The sequence below is a fragment of the Acomys russatus genome, chromosome 3 (genome assembly GCF_903995435.1).
Source record: "Acomys russatus chromosome 3, mAcoRus1.1, whole genome shotgun sequence".
Lineage (NCBI taxonomy): Eukaryota > Metazoa > Chordata > Mammalia > Rodentia > Muridae > Acomys > Acomys russatus.
In genome coordinates this window covers 902584-925315 of record NC_067139.1, presented here as the reverse complement: position 1 = coordinate 925315, position 22732 = coordinate 902584, and the positions used below count along the sequence as shown (strand labels likewise).

The window sequence follows — 22732 nt, the reverse complement described above, 5'->3', positions numbered from 1 at the left end:
GAAGAGAGAATGGAAGGAGTATAAGGGCCTGAGGTGATGGATGACTACAAATAAGCAGTGTCTTCTACACACATCAGAGCAGCTACACATATAAACCCACAGTAGTTGTGACACAATGTATAAAACCCATGCAAGACAGAGCCAGGGCAAATCTCAGTAAGGACAGAAGAGCTGGGCACTCAATCCCATCCAAGTTGTGTCGCTATTGGCAATGGTTAGCTACCAGGTGAAGGAGAAACAAACAGTTTTCTCTAAAACTGTAGCCTCTGGTAAATTAACTACTCTCCAAGTAAAAGACAATATATCTAAAAGTATTTGGGCTGTACAAATTGTTCTAGAAAGACAGACAGACAGAAAGAAAGAAAGAAAGAAAGAAAGAAAGAAAGAAAGAAAGAAGAAGGGAGGGAGGGAGGGAGGAAAGGGAAGGAACTGAAAAAGAAAAACAAAAACGGAGAAAAGGGAAGGAGAGGAGAAGACAAAGTTGGGTGGGTGGAGAAAGGAGAGTGAACTGGGGAAGAGTTTGGGGGATGAATATAGTCAAAACACAGACGAAGCTCTTAAAGAACTCAAAAAATATAGTATTTGAGTAAAAGATTAATATCTAGTAAGTAACAGCCATAGCTACCAGTGGAAGCTATGAAATTATTGATGGTAAAAATCTACTGCTCAGTATTTCTAATATCAAGACATCAGCCACTTTAGTAAACTTCCTTCAATCAGCAGAGGACTCCTAAGGGGCAAATTACTGTTACCCACTTTATAAATAAGCTAAGACTTAGGAAAACCATACAGGGTCAAAGAACATCAACAGCTAATAATAGGATCGCTTTGGCTCTGGAACATTAGCTTTTTAATTTCTTTTTTATACTCTTCCAGTGGTCATGGCATCCAGTAATTTCTTTACAGATTCTTATATATCTAATGTCTAAAAATATTTCTATAGACTAAACAGTAAAACTTTTCAATTTCTTCTAAATTAGCTTACATTAAATGGTATACTCCATGCTGTTTTCTAGGTAAGCTATCAAAGACAGTCACACATCAAGTACAGTGACTTACTTTTTATAAGCACATTTAACATTGTATCCTGCAGCTGAATTTAAGACAGGGATCCCAAGATCTTGGTAGACTTGCTTCCAAACAGCTCCACTTTCGATCTAATGGACAAAGGAAAATAACAATTTTCAAATTATAAGTGGAAAGGTAGTAATACATTTTTACATACAAATATGAGGAGCTTACATATATTGGTTCTAGGCTCAAAAGCATGAAAAATACCAATGATAAATTGTAAATGTGATTACCAAATAAAAAGCTTTAGTACTGTAACAAATGTGACACTGTTCTAAGTATTGAAATATTGGACCATTCTTCCCATCAAACTCATAAGCTGGTAAGTCAAAATTACTCTATCAGCTTAGCAAAGCATTTTAATATAGAGCACATTCTGAGTTTGATGATTCATCTTAACTATAAAATACCATCTTAGAGCAGCTCAACATAGTTTTAGTGAAAGAAAAGAGGGCAGGAGGGAGGGCAGACTGACAGGCATGGTGTGCTTGGTGTGGTGGCACACACCTTTTACATCTACACTGGGGAGGCATAAGCAAGCAGATCTCTGTGAGTTCCAGGCTGAGAAGATTATACACTTAGATCCATTTTTTTTTTTAAAGGGGAGGAAAGTGTTTCCACCTTTGCGCTGTGCCTTAACTCAGTCAGGATGTCCTCAAGGTCTGACTCACTAATAGGACATCAGACATGCCAATAAAAATTCATCAGCGTGCTATGATTCTATACTGCATTTCCATCTTTTCCTTACATTCGTATTAATAAACAGTAATTTTAGAGATAGATACCTAAGAAAATATAGTGTATGAAAAACACATTTCACATCTTATTATAATACTTACATTATCAAATCCTCCAAGTTTGTGTACAAGTCTGAATAACTTAAAAAGATTCAAATTTCGATACCCAAGCACAGGCCGTTTGTTAATAGGTGTACCTATTAAAACACAAATATATATAAGCAGCATGTTACATACTTTAATCTCAAAGGAATCATATAATAACAATGATTACCACATACAGGGCCAAAACAAACCAAAACTTTCTTATCTAAACCCAAGGTCACCATTTTCTTTTAAGTTTTTGCACACCAGACTTGTACAGTCTTATGTTTCTTTGTAGCATGGTCCCTCTAGTGATACGGAGGGTAAACGCCGAGAGAAGCATAACAAACTAACTCATTCAAACGTTAGGGAGACAGAGCTGAGGAGTACTGAGACATGTGGTTTCTTTGTGCTTTACTCACTAGCGCTCGACATGATTCTGCAGTAAAGCTATCCTTTTGTTTCACTCTGAGAGGCAATCACTAGGAGACACTAAAGAAAACTGCCGAGACTTAAACAGTGGTAGAAGAAGTAATGGGACAGAGCCGAGCTGCCACACATGCTTTCCCAAACCCATGTGGGTGAGTGGATTAGCTTATCATTACCATTCCTCTCTAACAGGTTTTAATTATTCTCTACACTTTTTTCCTGTATCTTACACAAAACTATAAGGACGACCACACTTCTTAGGCCAAGTCTCCAACAGCCATTACTATTCATGAATACAAAAATAAAATAAAATAAAAAGACACCCAACACAAGTTCCTGAAGGTCTAGGTTAGCATAGTAAATCTTAGGTTAGAATACACCCTCTACCTTGCTGTACTTCTTCACATGCCCACATTGGCGGGGGAGGTGCAAAGTGGGATTGAACGTGCCTAGGCAAATATTCTACCACTGAACTACGAACTTGGCCTACCTTTTTTCATTTTTGTTTTAGATTTTTATTTTATGTGAATGGGTGCTTTGCATGTATGTATGCCTTTGTACCACATATATATCTGATGCCCATGAAGCCTATAGAGGGCCTCATGTCCCCTGGAGCAGGAATTACAGACAGCTGTTGCCTGCCATGTGGGTACAAGTCCTCTGGAGGAACAGTCAATACTGTCGTTCACTGAACCATCTCTCTAGGTCCACTTTGTACTTTTTATATTGTTTGTGTTTATGTACATGTTTACACACATGTAAAGGCCAGAGGCTTTTTTTCCCCTTTTCTTTTCAATTTGGCTAAATTGGCTGGCGAGCAGACCTCAAAGATACTTATTGTCTCTGCCTTAATAGCACTAGGATTCCACATACATGTAACCATATCTGGCATTTTACAATATAGGTATTGTGGAGTGAACTCATATACGTATGCTTACAGGTCAAGCACAGTACCAACTAAGCCACCACTCTGCAGTAAGAATTCTAGAATTTCTGGTTTCTTTAAAAACACACAAATATTATAAAAATATGCTTTCGTTTAATCCCAGGTACAGAAATGTGGGGTTGCTTTAGACTGTTTGCAGCAGCTGACTATGATTTGCCTCATGCTCTAGCAGAGGCATGGTTTTGGCAGCTGCAAACAGTTTCTGTGGTTGTGTGATTGGAACTCTGGGAACTCTTCAGAGGGAACATAAATGCCAGGCCCCTGACAGCAGGGTTGATGGTTATAGTTTGTTAGTAGTGGTATTCAAAGAAGAAACAAGAATAAATTAGATTCAAGGCGCGCGCGCTCTCTCTCTCTCTCCCTCTCCCTCTCTCTCTCTCTCGTTCTCCCCTCATCCTTCTTCCTCTCCTATCTAGTGATAGGGGGTGAAACTGGGGAAACAAAGAGTGGGGGGAAAAATCCACAAAGTAGCCAAAAGCCAGATATATACCTTAGCTTTCTTTTTACTTTTTGGGACAAGGTCTCACAAAGTTACCCAGGTTAGCCTGAATCCTTTTTGATTCAGCCTTCTGGGTAACTGAAATTACAGGTTTATGCCACCAGGTTTAGTCCTTGTACGCTTTTGAGGGACAGTGTATTTTAAGGAAGGGTTTCATATATCCAAAGCTAGCTTCAAACTTGCTATATAGCTGAGGATAGCCTTGAATTTCTAATCCTGCTTCAATGGGAGAGTGCTAGAACTACAAGCATTTGCCACCACTCTCAGATTATGTGGCAGAAATTGAACTTGGCTTCATGTATACCAGGCAAGCACTGTTACCAACAAGGCCACATCACCAGCCTTATTCTTTACATTTCTCTTATAACATTAAGCAAATTCAGAAAGCTGACACAGCTGGAAACCTTGTCTTTTTTTGTTTGTTTGTTTGCTTGTTTTTGTTTTTGTTTTTTGTGAGAGGGAGCTTTTTGATATACGATTTCACTATATAGCCCAAGCTAACTTCAAGCTCACAATCTCCCTGCACTAACCTCACTACTGTTTGGACTGAAAACAAGAATCATCACGTCCAGCCTACATGTCTTTATTTCTGTATCTCTACTTGGTTATATTCTCTTGGTCTACGGTTGGGTCATATAAGACTCAATGCCCAAACAGGTATGATCTTTTGCTCTCTATCTTACAAATGGCTATGAGTGAATATTTCTACATTCAATGAACTTATACAGTAAGAGTGAACACTTACCCACATCTTCCATGAGCTTACAACAGTAAGAATAAACGCGGTCACCCCCATCTTCCATGAACTCATCCAGTAAGATCGACATACTCACCTCTGTCTTCCATGAATTTATACAGCTGCTGAAGAAAGTTCTCCCTTTCCTCTGGAAATGGTTCTATTTCTTCCTAATTTTAATCACAGAAGAAAAGATATTGTTTTCTTCAATTCAGAATTTTATTAATGAAAACAGTATTTCTTGCCAAAGCAAAAAACTAATAATCAAGTATTTCAAAGGTAATTTGCAAAGTATTTTTTAATCACTAAGCTGTTCAAAACCACCTAAGTCTAGACATTTTGCAGCATATAGAAGAATACATCCTAAAAGGTATTGCAACAAAATTCTAACGCCAACCTTTGTATGAGAAAAGACACTAATGAGACTGCTGAACTCTGCACTGTTGCCAGAGATCTAGTCTTTCAATCAGGGTGACAGGCTCAAGAGCATCTATTCTCACTTATATTAAAACTGGGCTAGAGCTTAACATCAAAGCTCATTTTGTTACTGCTCCTCAAGGAACTGGGTCAGCACAGGCCCCATGTGCTCAGTATCCGTCACTACAGGCAGCCCCACTGCAGAGTACTTCAAGCTTACATAATCAGTGAAGTGGGGAACAAACTTGATCTACAATACCTGAAGATTCAGACTTAGGGAAATCTTCAAGTAATAAAATAGTTCCCCGAATTATCAATTACAAGGGAGGGACTAGCTTCTTGCTGCTGTGGCCAAGGGCTGTGGCAGTAGGGAGCTGGTCCTGAAGCAACCTGCAAGGAGCAGGGTAGTAGGTAAGATTGAGGAACTCACCAATTCATTGACTTTCATCCATTCAACAAACAAAAAGCACCTATAAGTGTAGGCACTATGCTAGGTGCTGAATAAAATGAAAGGAAAAGCTATGGAGCCTGCTGTCACAAAACATGGTCAGAAGTAACTGCAAATAAACTGACTTGGCACACATATGCAAGCTACGCAGTTACTTTAACTAAAAGAGAAGTTCTATAGACATAGGAGATCTAGCTAATGCACTAAACAAAGCTACATGTATTTTTTAATTTGGAAAAGTTCCCCATTGTTTTAAGGGAAAATTTTTGTGGAGCAAAGTACAGTAAAATGAATAAATTTATAAATTGGTACTTAAGACAGAGAATAAATGACAACTATTAACTTCCTTATGATAAACTACATTTCTCAATTTAAACAGCCCACATATGTCAGGTTTTGGTAAGGCAGAAAAATACAAATATGGGGGAGTTAAGACACTATCTTAGCCTGATGGCACTCAGAGGAAGAAGAGCAGGCTACCAAGAAGAGACTTGATACCCTATGAGCATATACAGGGGGAGGTGGTCCCCCAGTCACAGTCATAGGGGAGGGGAGTAAGGGGAAAATGGGGAGGGAGGGAGGGAGGAATGTGAGGATACAAGGGATGGGATAACAATTAAGATATGAATTAATATGAATTAATAAAATATATATTTTTTAAAAAGACATTATCTTAAATGTCACTATGACTTAAGCCATATTAATTTTGTTTCTACCCCATACACATGTAAGTTTGGATTTAACTTAAAATGTTTAACTAGTAATGAGGTTTGCTTCCATCTCCACCCGCAACCCAGATTTGCTTTTATAAAAATACTTGTAATACATCTAAGCAACATGTTTGGTAACTGATATTTATTGACCATCTGTTATTGTTTATTCAGTATGATAAATTATAAGAATATAAGTATACTAATAAGATAAGGTCCCTCTCTTTGAGGAGCTTACAAATAAATTAGTAAGAGAGAAAAACAGGCAATAAACAAATACAAACTTAAAATGTTTAACTAGTGATGAGATTTGCTTCCACTCCTACCCCCAACCCAGACTTGCTTTTATAAAAATACTTCAGAGACTGGAAAGACGACGTTTCTTATATAAGAGATGTTATGGTTCAGGGGGTTCCCTTCATAGAGCTGACTCAGCTGGAGTTTTGGAAACCGACCAGAAGTGCGCCAGGCAGTCCCAACTCCACTAAGAGCACATACACAAGCAGGGTGGAGAACGGAGGAGGAAGAAGCAGTGTGCAACCGTGTTAGAGATGAGAAGCAGCAAGGTAGGCAGGGTGACACAGCTACAACTCAGAGGGCAAAGGAAAAGGCACAGAGACAAACATGAGGAAGAGGCAGGGTGCTAGGCCATCAGGAGGCTTTACACGTGGAGCTGGACTTTTATACTTTAAGCTATTCAGAGATTCTAAACAAGGGATTGGTCATTTTGACTTTTAACTGTTATACAATACAGGAGGTGCTTGCTTTTTGTTAATACTGGCTGGGCACTATCCTAGATACTTTTCCTAGTGTTTTGGTAATTATGAAGATGCACACCTGTCAAGAGGTGGTTCACTATCATTCATATACGCATGCACGCACACACAACGATGCCAACCGTGTTAAGGACTAGGTGGTACTTTTGTCATCTTATAAAAAGCACCCCTGAATCACCTAGGATGAGTATACAAAACTACTCTTAATTCCCCAAACCCATGTCCCCATTTTCAGAAAAAAAGCAAACAATGATATGATGAAAAGATCCCTAATAGTAAAATATTATGCAACATTTTAAAGGGCATCAACACTTTTTATTTACCTCTTCTTCGCTGCTATTATCTTCTTTCTCTTTTTCATCATCTTCCTCCTCCTCCTCTTCCTCGGCTTCACTACTGGAGCTGTCTTCTTTCAACTCAGTCTTCCAGTTAGCAGGAATAGTTCTACTTTTGTGAAATTCAAGTGCCTGATCAAAGGCTAGAAAGAGACCACAACATTACAAAACTGAATAGATTTAACAACTGAGTTATCTAAAAATATTATATATGATATTAAATAAAAGCTGTGCCACCAGCAGTGACATTTGTTAGGTGTGTGCAAAGTCCTGGCTCTGTATTAAGAGCTGATACATGAAGAAACTCACTTAATCCTTTTGATCTTATACACAGGGGATCTGCTTTATGGCTAGTAAAGACCACTGCTACCACTAGAAGGGTTCTTGGATTTAAACAGATCTGGGGCTGGAGAGATGGCTCAGTGGTTAAGAGCAGAGGCTGCTCTTCCAAAGGTCCTGAGTTAAATTCCCAGCATCCACATGGTGGCTCACAACCATCTATAACTATAGCCTCATGGTATATGATATCATCTTCTGGTATGCAAATGTGAATACAGAAAAAAACATTCATTTATGTACTTTATATATATAAAGTATATGTGTGTACATACTGTATATGAAGTACATATATGTCATATATATAAAGTAGACAAACAAATCTTTAGAAAAAAATAAAAAACAGCCAGGTGCATGTATTTAATCCAGCACTCAGGGAGGCAGAGGCAGGAAGATTTCTAAGCTCCAAGCCAGCCTCGTCTACAGAGCCAATTCCAGAGGACAGCAAAAGCTACAGAGAAACCCTGTCTCGAAAAGACCAAACCAAACCAAATCAAACAAAGAAGTACAAAAGAAAAGAAGCAATTTTCTTTTTTTTAAACAGAAATTAACCTAAGAACAATTTTAACATAGATATGAATCAATGTTTATACACACACACACACACATCTATCACACACACACACACACACACACACACACACACACACACACACACACATCTATCTATCTATCTATCTATCTATCTATCTATCTATCTAATTGTTGTTTTTCTTTTTCGAAACAGGGTTTCTCTATGTAGCTCTGGTTGTCCTGGAACTCACTATATAGAACAGGCTGGCCTAGATCTCACAGAGATCTGCCTGCCTCTGTCTCTCGATTGCTAGGATTAGAAGTATGCATCACCACCACCTTTTGAGTCAATGTTTTACTCAATAATTACTAAACAATATCATATCAAGCACAAGGTTAAAAACTAACCAGAAATGTTCTCTGCAAATCTAACTAAGCCAAACTTGAAATTCTGTGAATAATGAGTTCAGACTAAAACAAGCTAAAAGCAATTATTCTTTTATACTACATTGATATTAATCATAAATGTATAGGCAGTCTACCTACCCGTGATAGGTAAGGGAAGAAAGAAAGAATAATTTACAATGCTAAAAACAAACAAAAGCAGTCAGGTATGGTAGCACAAGCCTTTAATCCCAGTACTCAGGAGACAGAGTTCAAGGCCAGCCAAGGCTACCGAGAAACCCTGTCTCAAAAAAAAAAAAAAAAAAAAACAAGCCAAACCAACAAACAAAAGCAACCACAGCATTACTTCTCAAATAACTAGTGTGTGTGTGTGTGTGTGTGTGTGTGTGTGTGTGTGTGTGTGTGTGTGTACACATATATTACGTATTATATCACCTTTGATTAGGAATATATATTAGCAAAGTTGACAAATCAAAATTACCCTGATTTTATTTTTGTTGTCCCTGTAAACCAAAAGTGACTGCATAGGTAAAATGTACAGTATTCAAACAGGTGCATTTTTAAACTGTCATTCCAATTATTACCCTAATTGGAACAGCTACAAAAAAAGATATATAAGAAGACAGGCAAGTTCTCAAAATAAAAATCTACTGAAAAATTTATTAATAAAGTAAAAGAATTTGAATCTATTAATTTATAAAAACAGCTGAACAGGTTCTAAATTACTTATAATTTTCCCAAGATTATTCCCTTACCTTGCTTTAATACAGCATCAGGCTTTGGTGCACTGTCACTAGTAATTTCATGAACATCTTTTCTTGGAACTGAAGTACTATATGATTCCAATATGAAGATGAGAAAAATAAAGAGATTAAAACAACAGTGGTCAAATCATAGACAAATACAACAAAAATGAGAACACTAACAGAAGCAATAAAAATAACTGTACACAGGGCTCTAAGTTCCAAAACTCACACATAAAAGGATCCTGTCTTAAGATTTGTTTCACTTATATCTGGGTTCAAATTCCAGACTCAGGAAAAGAGGGAAATGGTACCAAACAGTTCTCTGCCTAGAAACAAATGCTGAACCTTTATAGCAACATAATAGTGAAAACATGCATGTAAGTGACAGAGTGCATGAATCCAACAAGGAAGAAATTAACAGTAAATTTGCCAATGACAAGGTTAGATTAAGATAGGAAGAAAATATGGCTACTGATAAGACAAATCTGTCTAGTTTTTGTTCTGGAGGTATTCTCAACAACATTTTAAGAACTATTTTAGAACTATAAATCAACTTCTAAAATGTAGTTGGGCATTTTATGGAATGCTTCAAACCTAAGAGGAGATAGATACAAACAACTGGGACAGGTTAAATGATAAATATCATTTCTTATTCTCTAAATAAGCCAAAATTTGGCTTCTACATATTTGTGCTAATAAAAAAATGATACCCCAAATACAAATTTCAGAGCTCCACCTCTTTAAATTTTTTTTTTTTGCAGGGGAGGGGGTTGTTTGAGAGATAGTTCAGAGTTAAGAGCATGGCCATTCTTCAAGAAGACCAGAATGTAATCCCTAGCACCCACTGCCTGCAACTCCCGTTCCAGGTCTGACATCCTCTTCTGGCCTCCAAAAGCACCAGACATGCCTAAGTATGCACAAACATACTTGCAGGCAAAACACCCACACACATACACATATAAAAATGAATCTTAAAAAATAAGTATTTTATTATAAAATTTTCAATCAAGCACATGCGAAAGTGGGTAAGAAGTATGCAAATTTCATATACACCTCAACCACAACAGTCAGAAATTCAGTTACTGTTTCATTTATATCTCTATATACCTCCTTCCCACTGCCACACAATATATACTTTCATTCATTTTTCACTATGAGTCTTTAAAACACTGTGATGGAAGTACATTATTAAGTATCTAAAAACATTAAATATGCAATCACCTTTCAAAGTTTTAACCAGGTATAACTGACAAGTGAAACTGTATATATTTAAAGCATATAATGTGATATAACTTGATACACACACTGTAATAAATGATTGCCACAGTCCAATTAATAAACACAATTATTAACCTCACAGTTACCTTTTTAGGGAATAGAGTAGGGAGTGGGAAATACCAAATATGTAAGACAGTGTCAAGAACTACAACTGTCACATTATGTGTGAGACTCTGAAGCATCATGACACAGGAAGCTTACACCCCTTGACTACCATCTCCCTCTCTACCCCCAAATATAATTTCTTTATTTAATATGAAACAAGTACGCAAACTTGATGTTGAAATTTCTCTGATTATCTAAAATTGATTAAAGTTGTTTTCAGAGTTTTTTTGTTTTTGTTTTTTAAGATTTACTTTATTATGTATAGAGTGTTCTGCCTGCGTGCCACAAGAGGGCACCTGATCTCATTATAGATGGTTGTGAGCCACCATGTGGTTGCCAGAAACTGAACTCAGGACTTTTAGAAGAACAGGAGGTAATCTAAGTTATCTCTCCAGCCCCCCATAGATTATTTTCAAATTTTACTTTTCAGGGCTTGAAAACCTAAACTCTAAACCTCAAGAAGTGGTAACTAAAGGTACTAACACTTAGTGAGGCCCAGTGGAAAATTATCCGGCTTCAGCTGGTCATGATACTATGAATCTGTGATCCTGGCTACTAGGAGGCTGAAAAATCATAATTGCTAAGCCCATGAATGTGAGAACAGGCTGAAGAAGAAGGAAGGAAGGAGAAAAGGAAATACCTAGTTTATCTATTTAATTCTTAATAGTTAAACTAAAATTTCAGAATTCTTCTCTTTAAAAAACAAAAACAAAAACAAAAACCTTCTCCATGTTGGGTGGTGGTAGCCCATGCCTTTATTCCCAACACTCGGGAGGCAAAGACAGTATCTGCCTGTCAAGCCTCACAGCCTGAATTCAGTCCTCAAAACCCACATGGTAAGAGAACTAACGCCACAAGTCTTTTGTCCTCTACTTATGCACTATGCCACTCACATACACAACCCCAAATAAGTAAATAAATCACTGTAAATAAATACAATATATTAGTAGCTCTTTAGACCCATTAAATACCAAACCTTCCTCAATAAGCCACCAGTTATCATATACAAGACAAAGAGGGTGCTAAGTCTGTGGTAGCAGACCTAATGGGTACGGAAAGATACTGACTTCCAGAGTACGGGAAAGCCATTCTCTTTGAAACATTCCTCTTCAAAAATTAAAGCACAAGTTCACCACAAATATCGAACTCATCGTTTAACACTCTAATTTGTAAAGCATGGCTTAGAGGGACAGATTTTTAAAATCACATGAACAATACTTACAATTTGCCATCTTTGAATGATCGAACAAGAATATTGTCTTTTTTCACAGCAATCTCATCACTACAGTCAGGACAAACCACCTTTAAAAGAAAGTGTAGAACTATCATAAGTATAACTACAGCTATATATACATACCTGCTGTTTAAATGTTTTTGACGGTATATTGTAGCACGATATAGCTGAAGAGAGGCCCAGAGTTCTGAGAAGCTTGCATACTATATACTAAGCTTTTAATAAAAATAAAAGTTTATATAATGTTGTAAAAGATTATAGCTCAGCATAGGGACACACGCCTTTAATCCTAGAACTGGGAAGCAGAGGCAGGTCTCTGTGAGTTCTTGAGAAGCCACAGTGTCAGTAGAGAACTATGACTTCCACATGTGCACTGTGGGTGGGGCCATGTGCATGCAGACACAACACTGTATACATAATAAATAAATAAATAAATCATAAAAATAAAAGGGCATGAGTTAGGATCTCTAGCAACCACACAAACAGCCAGGTGCTGCAGCACAACCCTAGACTCCCAGGGCAGAGTGGAGAAGGGTTGGGTGGGCGGGTGCTTAGTGCAGCTAACCGAAGTGACAATACGCAAGAGTTTGTGTTCACGTGTGGCTAAGTTTTCATAGAAATACGCTTTATTTACACAGAACAGTATTTAGTTTTTGTCAAAGTACTTCCCTTTATTTTTTTAGCACCCTTCTTTTTTGTTTGTTTGTTTTTTGAGACAAGATTTTTTTCTGTTCAACAGCCCTGGCTGTCCTGGACTTTGTAGACCAGGCTCACCTTGAGCTCACAGAGATCCACCTACCTCTGCCTCCTGAGTGCTGGCATTAAAGACATGTGCCACTTTGCCTGGCTAGCACTTCTCTTTTTAAAAACTTTTTTTTTTTTTTTTAAACATTTATTTACTTGGGTCAGGGGAAGAACTGCATGAATGAGTAGGTTAGAGGCCAGCTTGCAGGTGTCTGCTCTCTCATTCCACTATGTGAGTTTCAGGATTTGAACTCAGGTCATCAGAGTTGCCGCTGACTAAACCTTTACCAACTGAGCAACATCTGGCCTGGTAATGAAGAAAATGAGTGTCAATTCACAAAAGGTCTACCCCCTTTTTGCATCTTAGACTTCATAATGGAATTAGTAATTCTAAAAGTTCACATCATAATTTTTCTAACCAAAACATGCAACTTCTTCATTATCAAACCTGACTCTCTTAGCTATCACCAAGATTTCTTTGTATTTAAACAATTTGGAAAGTAACCTTTTCTGATTTAATAATGCCAGACACACTCTCCTATTCTGTACCTACAAAAACAATTAGTTAGAAAAGCCACTGTTTCCCCTATTAACTTACCTGGTTAGAAAACTAAACCATTTACAGCCAGGCATGGTAGAATATACCTGTAACACCAGCACTTGGAAGGTAAATGCGGGAGGTAAAAGCACTTGTTGCTCTTGCACAGGACCCAGGTTCGATCTCCAGCACCCACCTAGGGCCTCACAACTGTTTATAATTCCAATCCAAGGAATCCAACACCCTCTTCTGGCCTCCAAGGGTGGATATACATACATAAAAGCAAATATTTATACACTTAAAATAAAAATTATTTTTTATGTATTTTATGTATGAGTGACCTATCTGCATATAGAGCTGCCGTGGCAAGGGAGAGCATGAAATCCCATTAGATGGCTGTGAGTCACCATGTGGTTGCTGGGATTTGAACTCAGGACCCTGGAAGAGCCGCTAGTACTCTTAACCACTAAGCCATCTCTCCAGCCTCCCCAGCCCCCAAAAAAAGTAGTTTTTAAAAAACGAAAAACTAAATCCTTTCATACTTAAGTACTCACCAGTGCAGGAAACCACAGTGCTTTCTTTTTATCCAAACTAACATAATCTACACAAACAACCTTGCCTAGGAGCTCGTCAGTCTGTTTCCTATCATCCTCATCGTCGTCACTGGAGGAGGAAGAAGATTCCTCCTCTGGTCTAGAAGGAGAGGAAAAAAAAGACATTCTCAATTACTTTCATGAAGATAAACACACCAATAGTTAGCAGGCTATTTCAGAACTTTCCCACATTTCCCAAAAGCTAAAGAATTGACTCTTAGATTTCTAATCAGTCTCTAAATTTCCAAATAGTAACACCAAGTGTATCTTCAAACAAAAAGGCATCATATCCCCCTAAATATTTTGGGTTTATTATTTAGAAAAATAAGGGAGAAGGAAGGCATAGGCATAGTAGCTCACACCTGTAATTCAAAAGACCAAGGCAGGAAGGTGTGAAGTTTGAGGCTAGCATAAGTTACATAGCAAGATATATCCCAAAAGATAAAACAAACATTAAAGGACAAAGGCAGAACAGAACAACTATGTTCTGTTATATCCTCAAAAACTGCAGAAGGCCCATACTACACATCTTGGAATTACACTACAAGATAGGAGAGCCCAGGGTCAAATTGCAGGCATTCCCAATACTGAGGAAACTTAAAAAGGGAGAAGGCAGGGACTGAAGAGATGGCTCAGAGGTTAAGAACATTGGCTGTTCTTCCAGAGGACGAGCTTATATTCCTAACACTCATGTGGTGACTCACAAGCCTCTGTAACACCAGTTCCATGGGAACTGATGCCCTCTTCTAGCCTCTGTGGACAATGCACATATATGATGCACAGACAGACATAGCCACAAAACACTAATACACATAAAATAAAATCTTAAAAAGGGGCAGATTTTTTTAAACTGCAAGTTACAGGGAGGGAGCAAGTAGACAATCTAGTTAAGAAATGACCACTGCAAACCTTAACAGCAAATGAACCTAGCTCAGCACACACAAACTGCACACATGGTTCTTTTGTGCTGCTGTAAAATACCTTACAGGAACACAGAATAGTGCACTGGGCTACTAAATTAGGAATCTATCAACTAACAGAAGAAATAGTATCTGAAATCAGGTACTATACTTCCTTGACATTAGAAAAAAGTTGAACATAATTCTAAAACAGGAAAAAAGATAAAGAAAACAAAAAGATACTGTATATTGAATGTCATGACAAGAAAACCCACAATACTGAAAAAAGATTTCTAACAATTATTTCAGACAAATATGAACCAATATCATATTTGTTGTATATTTTAAAAAGATTAATTTTAGTAGAAAACTAACAATGCATAGTAATGCATAGGTTCTTAAAGACTGAGCCACTGGATAGGTGAACATGTATGGAATCATAAAAGGGATGTTTTCCAATTTTTACCAAAAATTAAACTATTAACAGGTATTAACAGGAATGCAAATCAGAGATAAATCACTTGTCCAAGAGCCCTAGATTCAATCCCCATCCCTACATTTTTTTAAAAGTGGAAAACATAATATTTTATATCAAAAAAGGTACATAAAATAAAAGGTATCTTTTGGAATCAGACAGTTGCAAACTAGGAATAGTTACACAATTTTGTGAACATAATTAAAATTGTAACCAATAAATTTTTTAAAGCAGGGCTTTTAATATGCAAATTAACATGCATTTTTCATATAATTTTCCAGATAATTGTTAGGATTATCAAATGATAAATTTTATGGCCATAAATAACCTTTGTTAGGTGAAGCAAATCTTATTAGGCTTTATTTCACCTCTAATAAAGAAGTAATAGCAGAAAGCTGCCTTCCTACTCTAGCAATTATATGGACTTTTAACAGGTTATTATAAAGAAAACCAGTAATAAGATGGAAAAGCACATGGAAACAGATCCATAATCCTAAACATTGTATTGTTCAGGCGGAACAAATCATAATTTCTGTCTTGAGTAAAAACAAAGTAAGGGTAGAACTCAGTTACGTTACATAGTAAGATTAGTAACTTTCTTTAAATTAATAAGGTAGAAGTTGGTCATTTAAAAAATTCTTAGATTTAACTAGGATTAAGTAAAGTCAGGCTACAAATTAAGTGGAAGGTATCAAAAACACTCAATTTCAGAATAAATGGAGGCAGATTAGCTGGTATGTAAATTTATAGTTGCTGAAAAGATAAATAAAAGTAGTTCTTCATTATTGAGACAATAAAGTCTTGAGAAACCTAGGGAAATATAACCTTACACTTGCTCAAAAAGACATTGCTTGTTTTTGTTGTTTGTGACATGGTCTTGTTATGTATCCTAGGTTGGCTGCCAATTTGTCATCTACTTGCTAGGATTACAGGCGCACACCACCATGCCTGGCTAAAAATACATTTGAAATAACCATTGTTAGAACCACAATGAAGACATTTTTCAGTAGAGTAACTGAAAAAAAAATGAAGGTCACAAAAATACCCTCAAGATCTAGGTCCAAGACTCTGTTGTAGAGAATAAGAAACAGAAGAATGAACTCTAAGGAAATGCAGAGAAAGAGAAGAGTATTTCAAGCTGTGATATTTGCTTATGATGCTCATAAATCAAGGCTCAGAACCCTCAGCAGTGAGACCAACCAAGCCCAGTAGTGAAACGTGAGCAACAGCTAGCGAAGCAGGTAACAAACAGAAGTACGCTTCCTCTCCATAACTAGCTCTCCAGCCTTCATACACTGCATGTGTCCAATATAATCCCAAAGCCCATCTGTCACTACTTTAGCACGGCTAGTCATTAAGAAAAAGTAGCACCTATTTTATTCTCAATGTTCAATGTAGAACGATTTTTGTTTTTCTTTAACATTAAAAACTTTGTAACAGATTATAACTTTTAGTCATTTTGATAGATCAAATCTATACAATATTCCATATTAAACTTATTTTAAATTTATTCTTGCATTTCTGGATTATGTGTAAAATGGTAAATATTACTGTTCCTTTCAGAATGAAAAAAAGTCTTGATACTAAAAATATTTTTTCAATGATATAGGAAGGTGATTTTCTGGTTGTCTTGTTTTGTTTTCTTAAGACAGTTTTCTATGAGTAGTTTGGCTGTCCTGGACTCCCTTTGTAGACTAGGCTGGCCTCGACCTCACAGAGATCCACCTGCCTCTGCCTCCCAAGTGCTGGGATTACAGGTGTGCACCACCAAGCCCGGCCAGGAGGTGATCTTTCAAACTTTGAAATAGCGGCTAAAATGCAGTTTTGCTGCTGGAGGATGTTGAAGTAAGATGTTTAAATGAACAAACATGTAAAAGTATTGAAGATCTCTTTACACACTGACATTTGATCCCAATGTTTTCATGTAAATACAGGATGATTCTATTTAGTACACACATTCTAGACTTTGCACTAGGAATGCTCCACTAGTGAAGTCTATACAAATACCCTCAAGCCTGAACACCCAATTCTGCAACACCTCTGCACTTGGGGTGGGGCAACTCAGCCTACTCTTGCTAAATAAGCAGTGTGTGTGTGTGTGTGTGTGTGCAGAGTGATGTAAAACCAGGCCATCAAGTTCTAAGCTAAATAACGGGAATCACCACTAATGGATTATCTGACTTTTCACACTTACTACTCTGTTATCACTAATCAGTTTTTAAAACTTGAATATACTCTACATAATTACAGGAATACTAACTATCAATGATAAAACATTAACTCATTAATTTTCAAAGCTATCAAAACACCCCAGAATTCACAAGCTTCAGTGAATACTCTGTGGCAATGTAATAGTTCTATCAAAAATCAAAGGCATCACATCAGAGTTACAACTAATATATACAATGACGGTCATTCACACTAATACTATCATACATTTTCTTTTTACTTTCTTTTTGAGACAGAGTCTTACTATAGCCCTGGCTAGTCTGGAATTCAGAGATTTCCACGCTTCTGCCTCCTGACTGCTGGTATTAACGGTGTGGACCCACCACATTGGGTCTATCATTTATTTTCAGTGTATTTTTCTCTGTGGCTGAAACATTTAATTTTAAAATGTCATACATAGAACAATTTTTAAAAAGCTACAGCACAAGTATCCTAAAACTAATCAAGTGGCCAGCAAAGAAACAAGGCAGAGAAATTATCTGGCACCTAAAGAAAACTGTTTCCAGAAGACTCAAAGAAAATAGGTAGGAAATAATATCTTTTCAATGCATTGATTTGTCTTCTAATTTCCTTCCTCAAATAAGAGTTTATTTACTATTAAAACTAATTTGGAAAGTAATGTAAACCAAATTTGTCAGTTGAACAGGAAAAGCCTGTGGGGCAATTTTGAGTTCAAGGCCCAGTTCTCCTTCCTCTGCCTCAGAATGAATTCCCTAATCTTAAATTTTATTTACTTATTTACTCACTCATGTATGTGTATATGTATGTATGTATGCATATATGTACGTACGTATGCAGGCATGCATGTATGTGTTAAGTGTGTGTGTATAGGAGTGGAAATGGATGCCCATAGAAGCCAAAAGAAATAAATCAGAACCTCTGGAGCTGAGGACTAAACTCTGATCCTCTGCAAGGGAAGCAATCCTTCTTAACTGTCGATCCACCTCTCCAGAAACAAATCATGCCTATTTCTCTTCACAGGTGGCTGTGAGGCTGTAATTAAATACTGTGAGTGAGCTGACCTATCTTACATCTTGAGGGCTCACAAGCAATCACTTTTAATATCTGACTTTATATACTGAAAGCATTCACTTAAGGTTTTAAATAATCCAACTTAGTATTTATTTTTAGTTGTTTAACAATATTGCTTCATGATTATATTTTTTATTTTTGATATATAAAATTTTAATTCAAGCCATTAATTTTTAAAAGAAAACTTCTCAGAGAAAATTTAAAAATATGTTATGTTGTCCTATCTACTCCAACTTCTTTTTCTTGCTTCAAGGAAGTGTTTTAACCCTTTCAGGTATTTGTCTCATAGATACTAAAAAAGAAAACCACCAATATCAAGAGTAAGAGATGAAATTTTCCCTATGACTTTTGGCAAATGCAAAGAATTTAGGAGATTCATAAAAGAAAAATCATGCCTGGTTTCAAAGGAAAAAGCAGCGAAAAATAAAATGGTTCACATAAAGGTGGGAGGCATAGAGTAAGCAAGGTGATAACAGGGAAGGGAGGCACAGAAAACACCATGAATAAAAGCATGATATCAGAAAACTGGTGAAATGAACAACTAGTTCAACTCCAAAACCAGCATCAAAATCTATAAAGGAAGAGCTGGAGGTAAACACAGCTGTTAAGGCTGAGGGCGTGGAGCTCAGTCCCATGCTGAGGAGTCTAAATCACTACTAGAATTGACATCACTAGGAGATCTCGTTAGCATTTTGCAAATTACAATTTAAAAATCGTAACTATTAGGCAATACTAGAATAAGAAATTCATGTTCACTAACAGTTATGAAAATTGACTTACATATGGTTAGATCTTCTTCCTCTATTTGTTTTCTTTCCTATGACTGGAGTGCCAAAATGCTCAGGATTGGTGAGTGGGAGCTGGTCTAGTGTCTGTGGGTGGGAACACAAACCCAACACAAGTTATTACTTTGTAAATGCTTTCTTCATTTTAAACCAACCAATATAATCGGCTCATATTTTCATTTTTTTTTTTTCAACCAAGAAAGGCTACAATACAACTTTCCTAATGAAAGAAAATTCTAGCTTCAAAGATAGTCATGACTGAGGCCATTACTTGGAGAGAGGAAGAAAAATCAAGCCCTGGCTGCCTATCTAGGTAACTGATTATTTATTAGAAGGCCACACAGACACCCAAAAATCACCAAAATACAAAAAAACTAACAACTTATTCAAACACACACCTAACTTATAAAGGTTAATTCCTAGGATGAAGCCAACCACAGCTCAAAAGCTTTGCTTGTCCACAGCAAATCATAATCCATAAAAACAAAAAAACAAAAAAACTGTAATTAGTAACCAAAACAATATAAGATCAAGATAAGCACTAGTAGCTTGAAAGGGGCTTTCCTTTCTAATTTGCAGCATACAGTATAAATGCTGGTATGAAAATGAATATTCCTTCCTTGATATAATCTACACATCTCACAGGAATATATTTTAACAAGTTTTTCTTCTCCTTTTTTCAGCCGTTATTTCTTGAAAAGTATTATTGCCTGAAAAGTATACCAAAAGCCTAAGCACTTCAAAGACACTACTCTAATTAACTTTGACCCTTTAAAGATCAGTGTTGTCAATGTGTCTTTTTTCTTCTTACATGGACAAAAGGACACATACACACTGAAAGACACACACAAACACATACAGATACTTTTTTTTTCCCTTTTCTACCAATAGAATGCTTGCTGTTGGGAGAAAATTTTGTGAGCACTGGGGAAATGATGTATTCTTGGGGAAATTGTCAAGAGGAAAAAAAGACTGAGGAACTATTTAAGGTAAGAGTTCTTAAAGTTAGATATTAGAGTGTTTAAAAAAAAAAAGAGAGAGAGAGAGGAGTCTATCAACAGGGCAGAGCACTTGCCAAACATACACAAGGACCTAGGTTTGATCCTGAGTACCTGGCAAACAAACAAAAGAAAAGGTATACACAGATGTAGACTGCTTTCCCTTTGATATACTCTCCTTTCCAAACCTTAATACTGTAGAATTATAAGGTATTTCTGACTGTTTAATTTTTTTTTTCCCTAGTAGAGGGTGAGCTACTCAAATAGAAATGTCATATCCACACAGCTCATACATGTCCTTAGCACAGCACTGGCACATGGGAAGGGATTAATGAATGCATCACACCTTTATTATCCTAACTCCTTCACAAAACATATATGAAAGTATACACAGAAAGAACATCCTCCTTAAAGGCACCACAGAAAAACACATAGCTCTTTCATAATATTTCAGTCTCTCTCTGCCCTATGAATTGTGATAATAGCAAAACTATTATATTAGATAGTTCTTTAAACCAAGCCTTCATCAGGTGAAGAGTCAGGGTTTCAGCCATTATATTTACTTACTAGAAATAACTGGATGTGCATTATAAAGGAATGGTGTTACATATAAGCCTCATAAACGAAGAAAGATTATTTCACCAGGTCATTTGCTCCAAGGTAGTCTGATTTCTTGCATGTAAACAAACCTTCAAAACTGGGTGTGCTGGAGCAAAGCTGTAATCCAGCACTTGGGAGAAAGGTTGAAGAAGTACATGCCACAGGTTCATTATCTGACTAGCCTACATAGAGAGCAGTTTCAAAAAGACAAGCAAAGAACAAACCTCTAAAACTAAGGCAAGCTGTGATGGCACATACTTATAATTCTAGCATTTGAGAGACTCTGAAATCAACATCAACTAATGAGCTTGTTCAAGTGTTGCATTGAGAGACCTCACAGCAAAACAACAATAAGCAAAGCAAATAAAACCTTCAAATGCAATCCAATCATTATTTGTGGAAGGCTCATGTAGAGAAAACACTGCTGGGAAAAGAAGGAATCCCCAAGAAAAGGAAATGTGGCTATTCCCCCTAAAGTAGTTTAAATTTCACAGGGCAAGTAAGTAACCAAAAGACCATAAAGAATACTCAATGGAAGCGCAAAAGAAAAGGATGGGGTCACCTAAGCTGGGAAAACAGCCCATGAAAGACATTACACAGGAGAAAGCGTTTCTGGTGGGCTCAGCAGGAACCAAGACAGGACAGTACAAACTGTATCCGGAAATATCAAGCATTCTACTATGAAGTGTGGGAGTGGTGGACTACAAGAAACTTAAAATATCATGGGTTTTAATCATTGAGGAAAGTTTAAGTATTTTCTTTTTCTTTTTTTTTCCCCCCTCCCCTTTTCTGGCTGTCCTAGATTTGCTTTGTAGACCAGGTTGCCCTCAAACTCACAGAGATCTGCCTGCCTCTGCTGGGATTAAAGGTGTGTGCCACCATACCTGGCTAAGCTTAAGTATTTTCAAAACAAAACTATGGTCTAACGTATGAGTAAACAATACTAAAGTGTCTCATAACAAGCATTCTTTTAAACAAAGAGAACAAAGCTATGACAGTTCAGTCACAGTGTTTATCAGTCACTTTTGACAGAATGCCCTGGACCATGCATAGCATATTACTTTGTAATGTGGACTCAAGCTCCTGAGTTCAGATCCCTGGCCCCAGTTTTCTTTTTCTTTTTCTTTTTCTTTCTTTTTTCTTTTTTTCTTTCCCAGGCCCAGTTTTCTTGGCCCAGCTTTCAAGTAAAGAGTTGGCTTTGGTGCTAGTCTGAAAAAAAATTCTAAAAGTTCTGGAGTTGACGGCTAATCACTTATTAGGAGTGATTAACAACAGCAACCAGGCTTAATGCAGAGAATGTGACAATGTACGTAAGTCACTTAGTAAAGCCTCTGGTAGACATGTACTTCATTACATCTGGCTAACAACCAAATGCTCAATTCTCTTCCTGTGCCAGGCACTACGATCAAAGCAGTGAAGAAGATAAAACCTACTCTTATGATACATGCTACCTAGGAACATAGCTCCCCCCCCAAAACAAACAAACAAAATACATACTTTAACATCAGGGAATTGATTAACATTGTGAAAGAGAAAGCAATTTAAAAGATGAAGAAGGTGGTTTCAGAAAGGGCAGCTAGGCAAAACTACAGTGTCAATATGTAGTTCCTAATTGCTTGTCATCTTTATAGCCTTCAACTCAAGTATTTTTATTAATTCTTAAGTTTTTAAAGTCTTATACAACGTGGGTGGAATAGTAAATCAGATACTTCTTTCTCACAATTACTTACAAATGGCATAAAGCTATATAGAAATGGCCCAAAAGGACAGGCACAGTGGTACGTGTCCATAATCCCAGCACTCAGGATATAGAAGCAAGAGAAACCTGAGATCAAGACCAGACTACGACTCACAGATTCCGTAATCTATTTATTTTTTTTAAAAGGCAGCCTCAAGATAACTAAACAAGCCTAATATTTTCTTCATGGAAAAGTATTAAATTGCTGGCAAATTCTGAAAGACTCAGGGCTTTCAATGTAGCTCACAGATCACATTGCAATTTCCTGATTGACAAGTTTGTTGGCTGGATTGAAA

The 22732-nt window shown here is 36.9% G+C and overlaps 1 protein-coding gene across 1 annotated transcript in view; it reads right to left on the bottom strand.

Moving 5' to 3' along the window:
• Positions 1-22732, bottom strand: part of Arid4b (AT-rich interaction domain 4B) — a 118872-nt gene that overhangs the window by 41542 nt on the left and 54598 nt on the right. The window contains exons 7-14 of the mRNA XM_051167913.1: positions 19096-19187; positions 13642-13780; positions 11794-11873; positions 9198-9274; positions 7177-7331; positions 4600-4672; positions 1911-2005; positions 1060-1157 (exon numbers count right to left, since the gene is read on the bottom strand). Coding sequence (XP_051023870.1) covers positions 1060-1157; positions 1911-2005; positions 4600-4672; positions 7177-7331; positions 9198-9274; positions 11794-11873; positions 13642-13780; positions 19096-19187 — 809 coding nt within the window. The remainder of the gene's footprint in view (positions 1-1059; positions 1158-1910; positions 2006-4599; positions 4673-7176; positions 7332-9197; positions 9275-11793; positions 11874-13641; positions 13781-19095; positions 19188-22732) is intronic.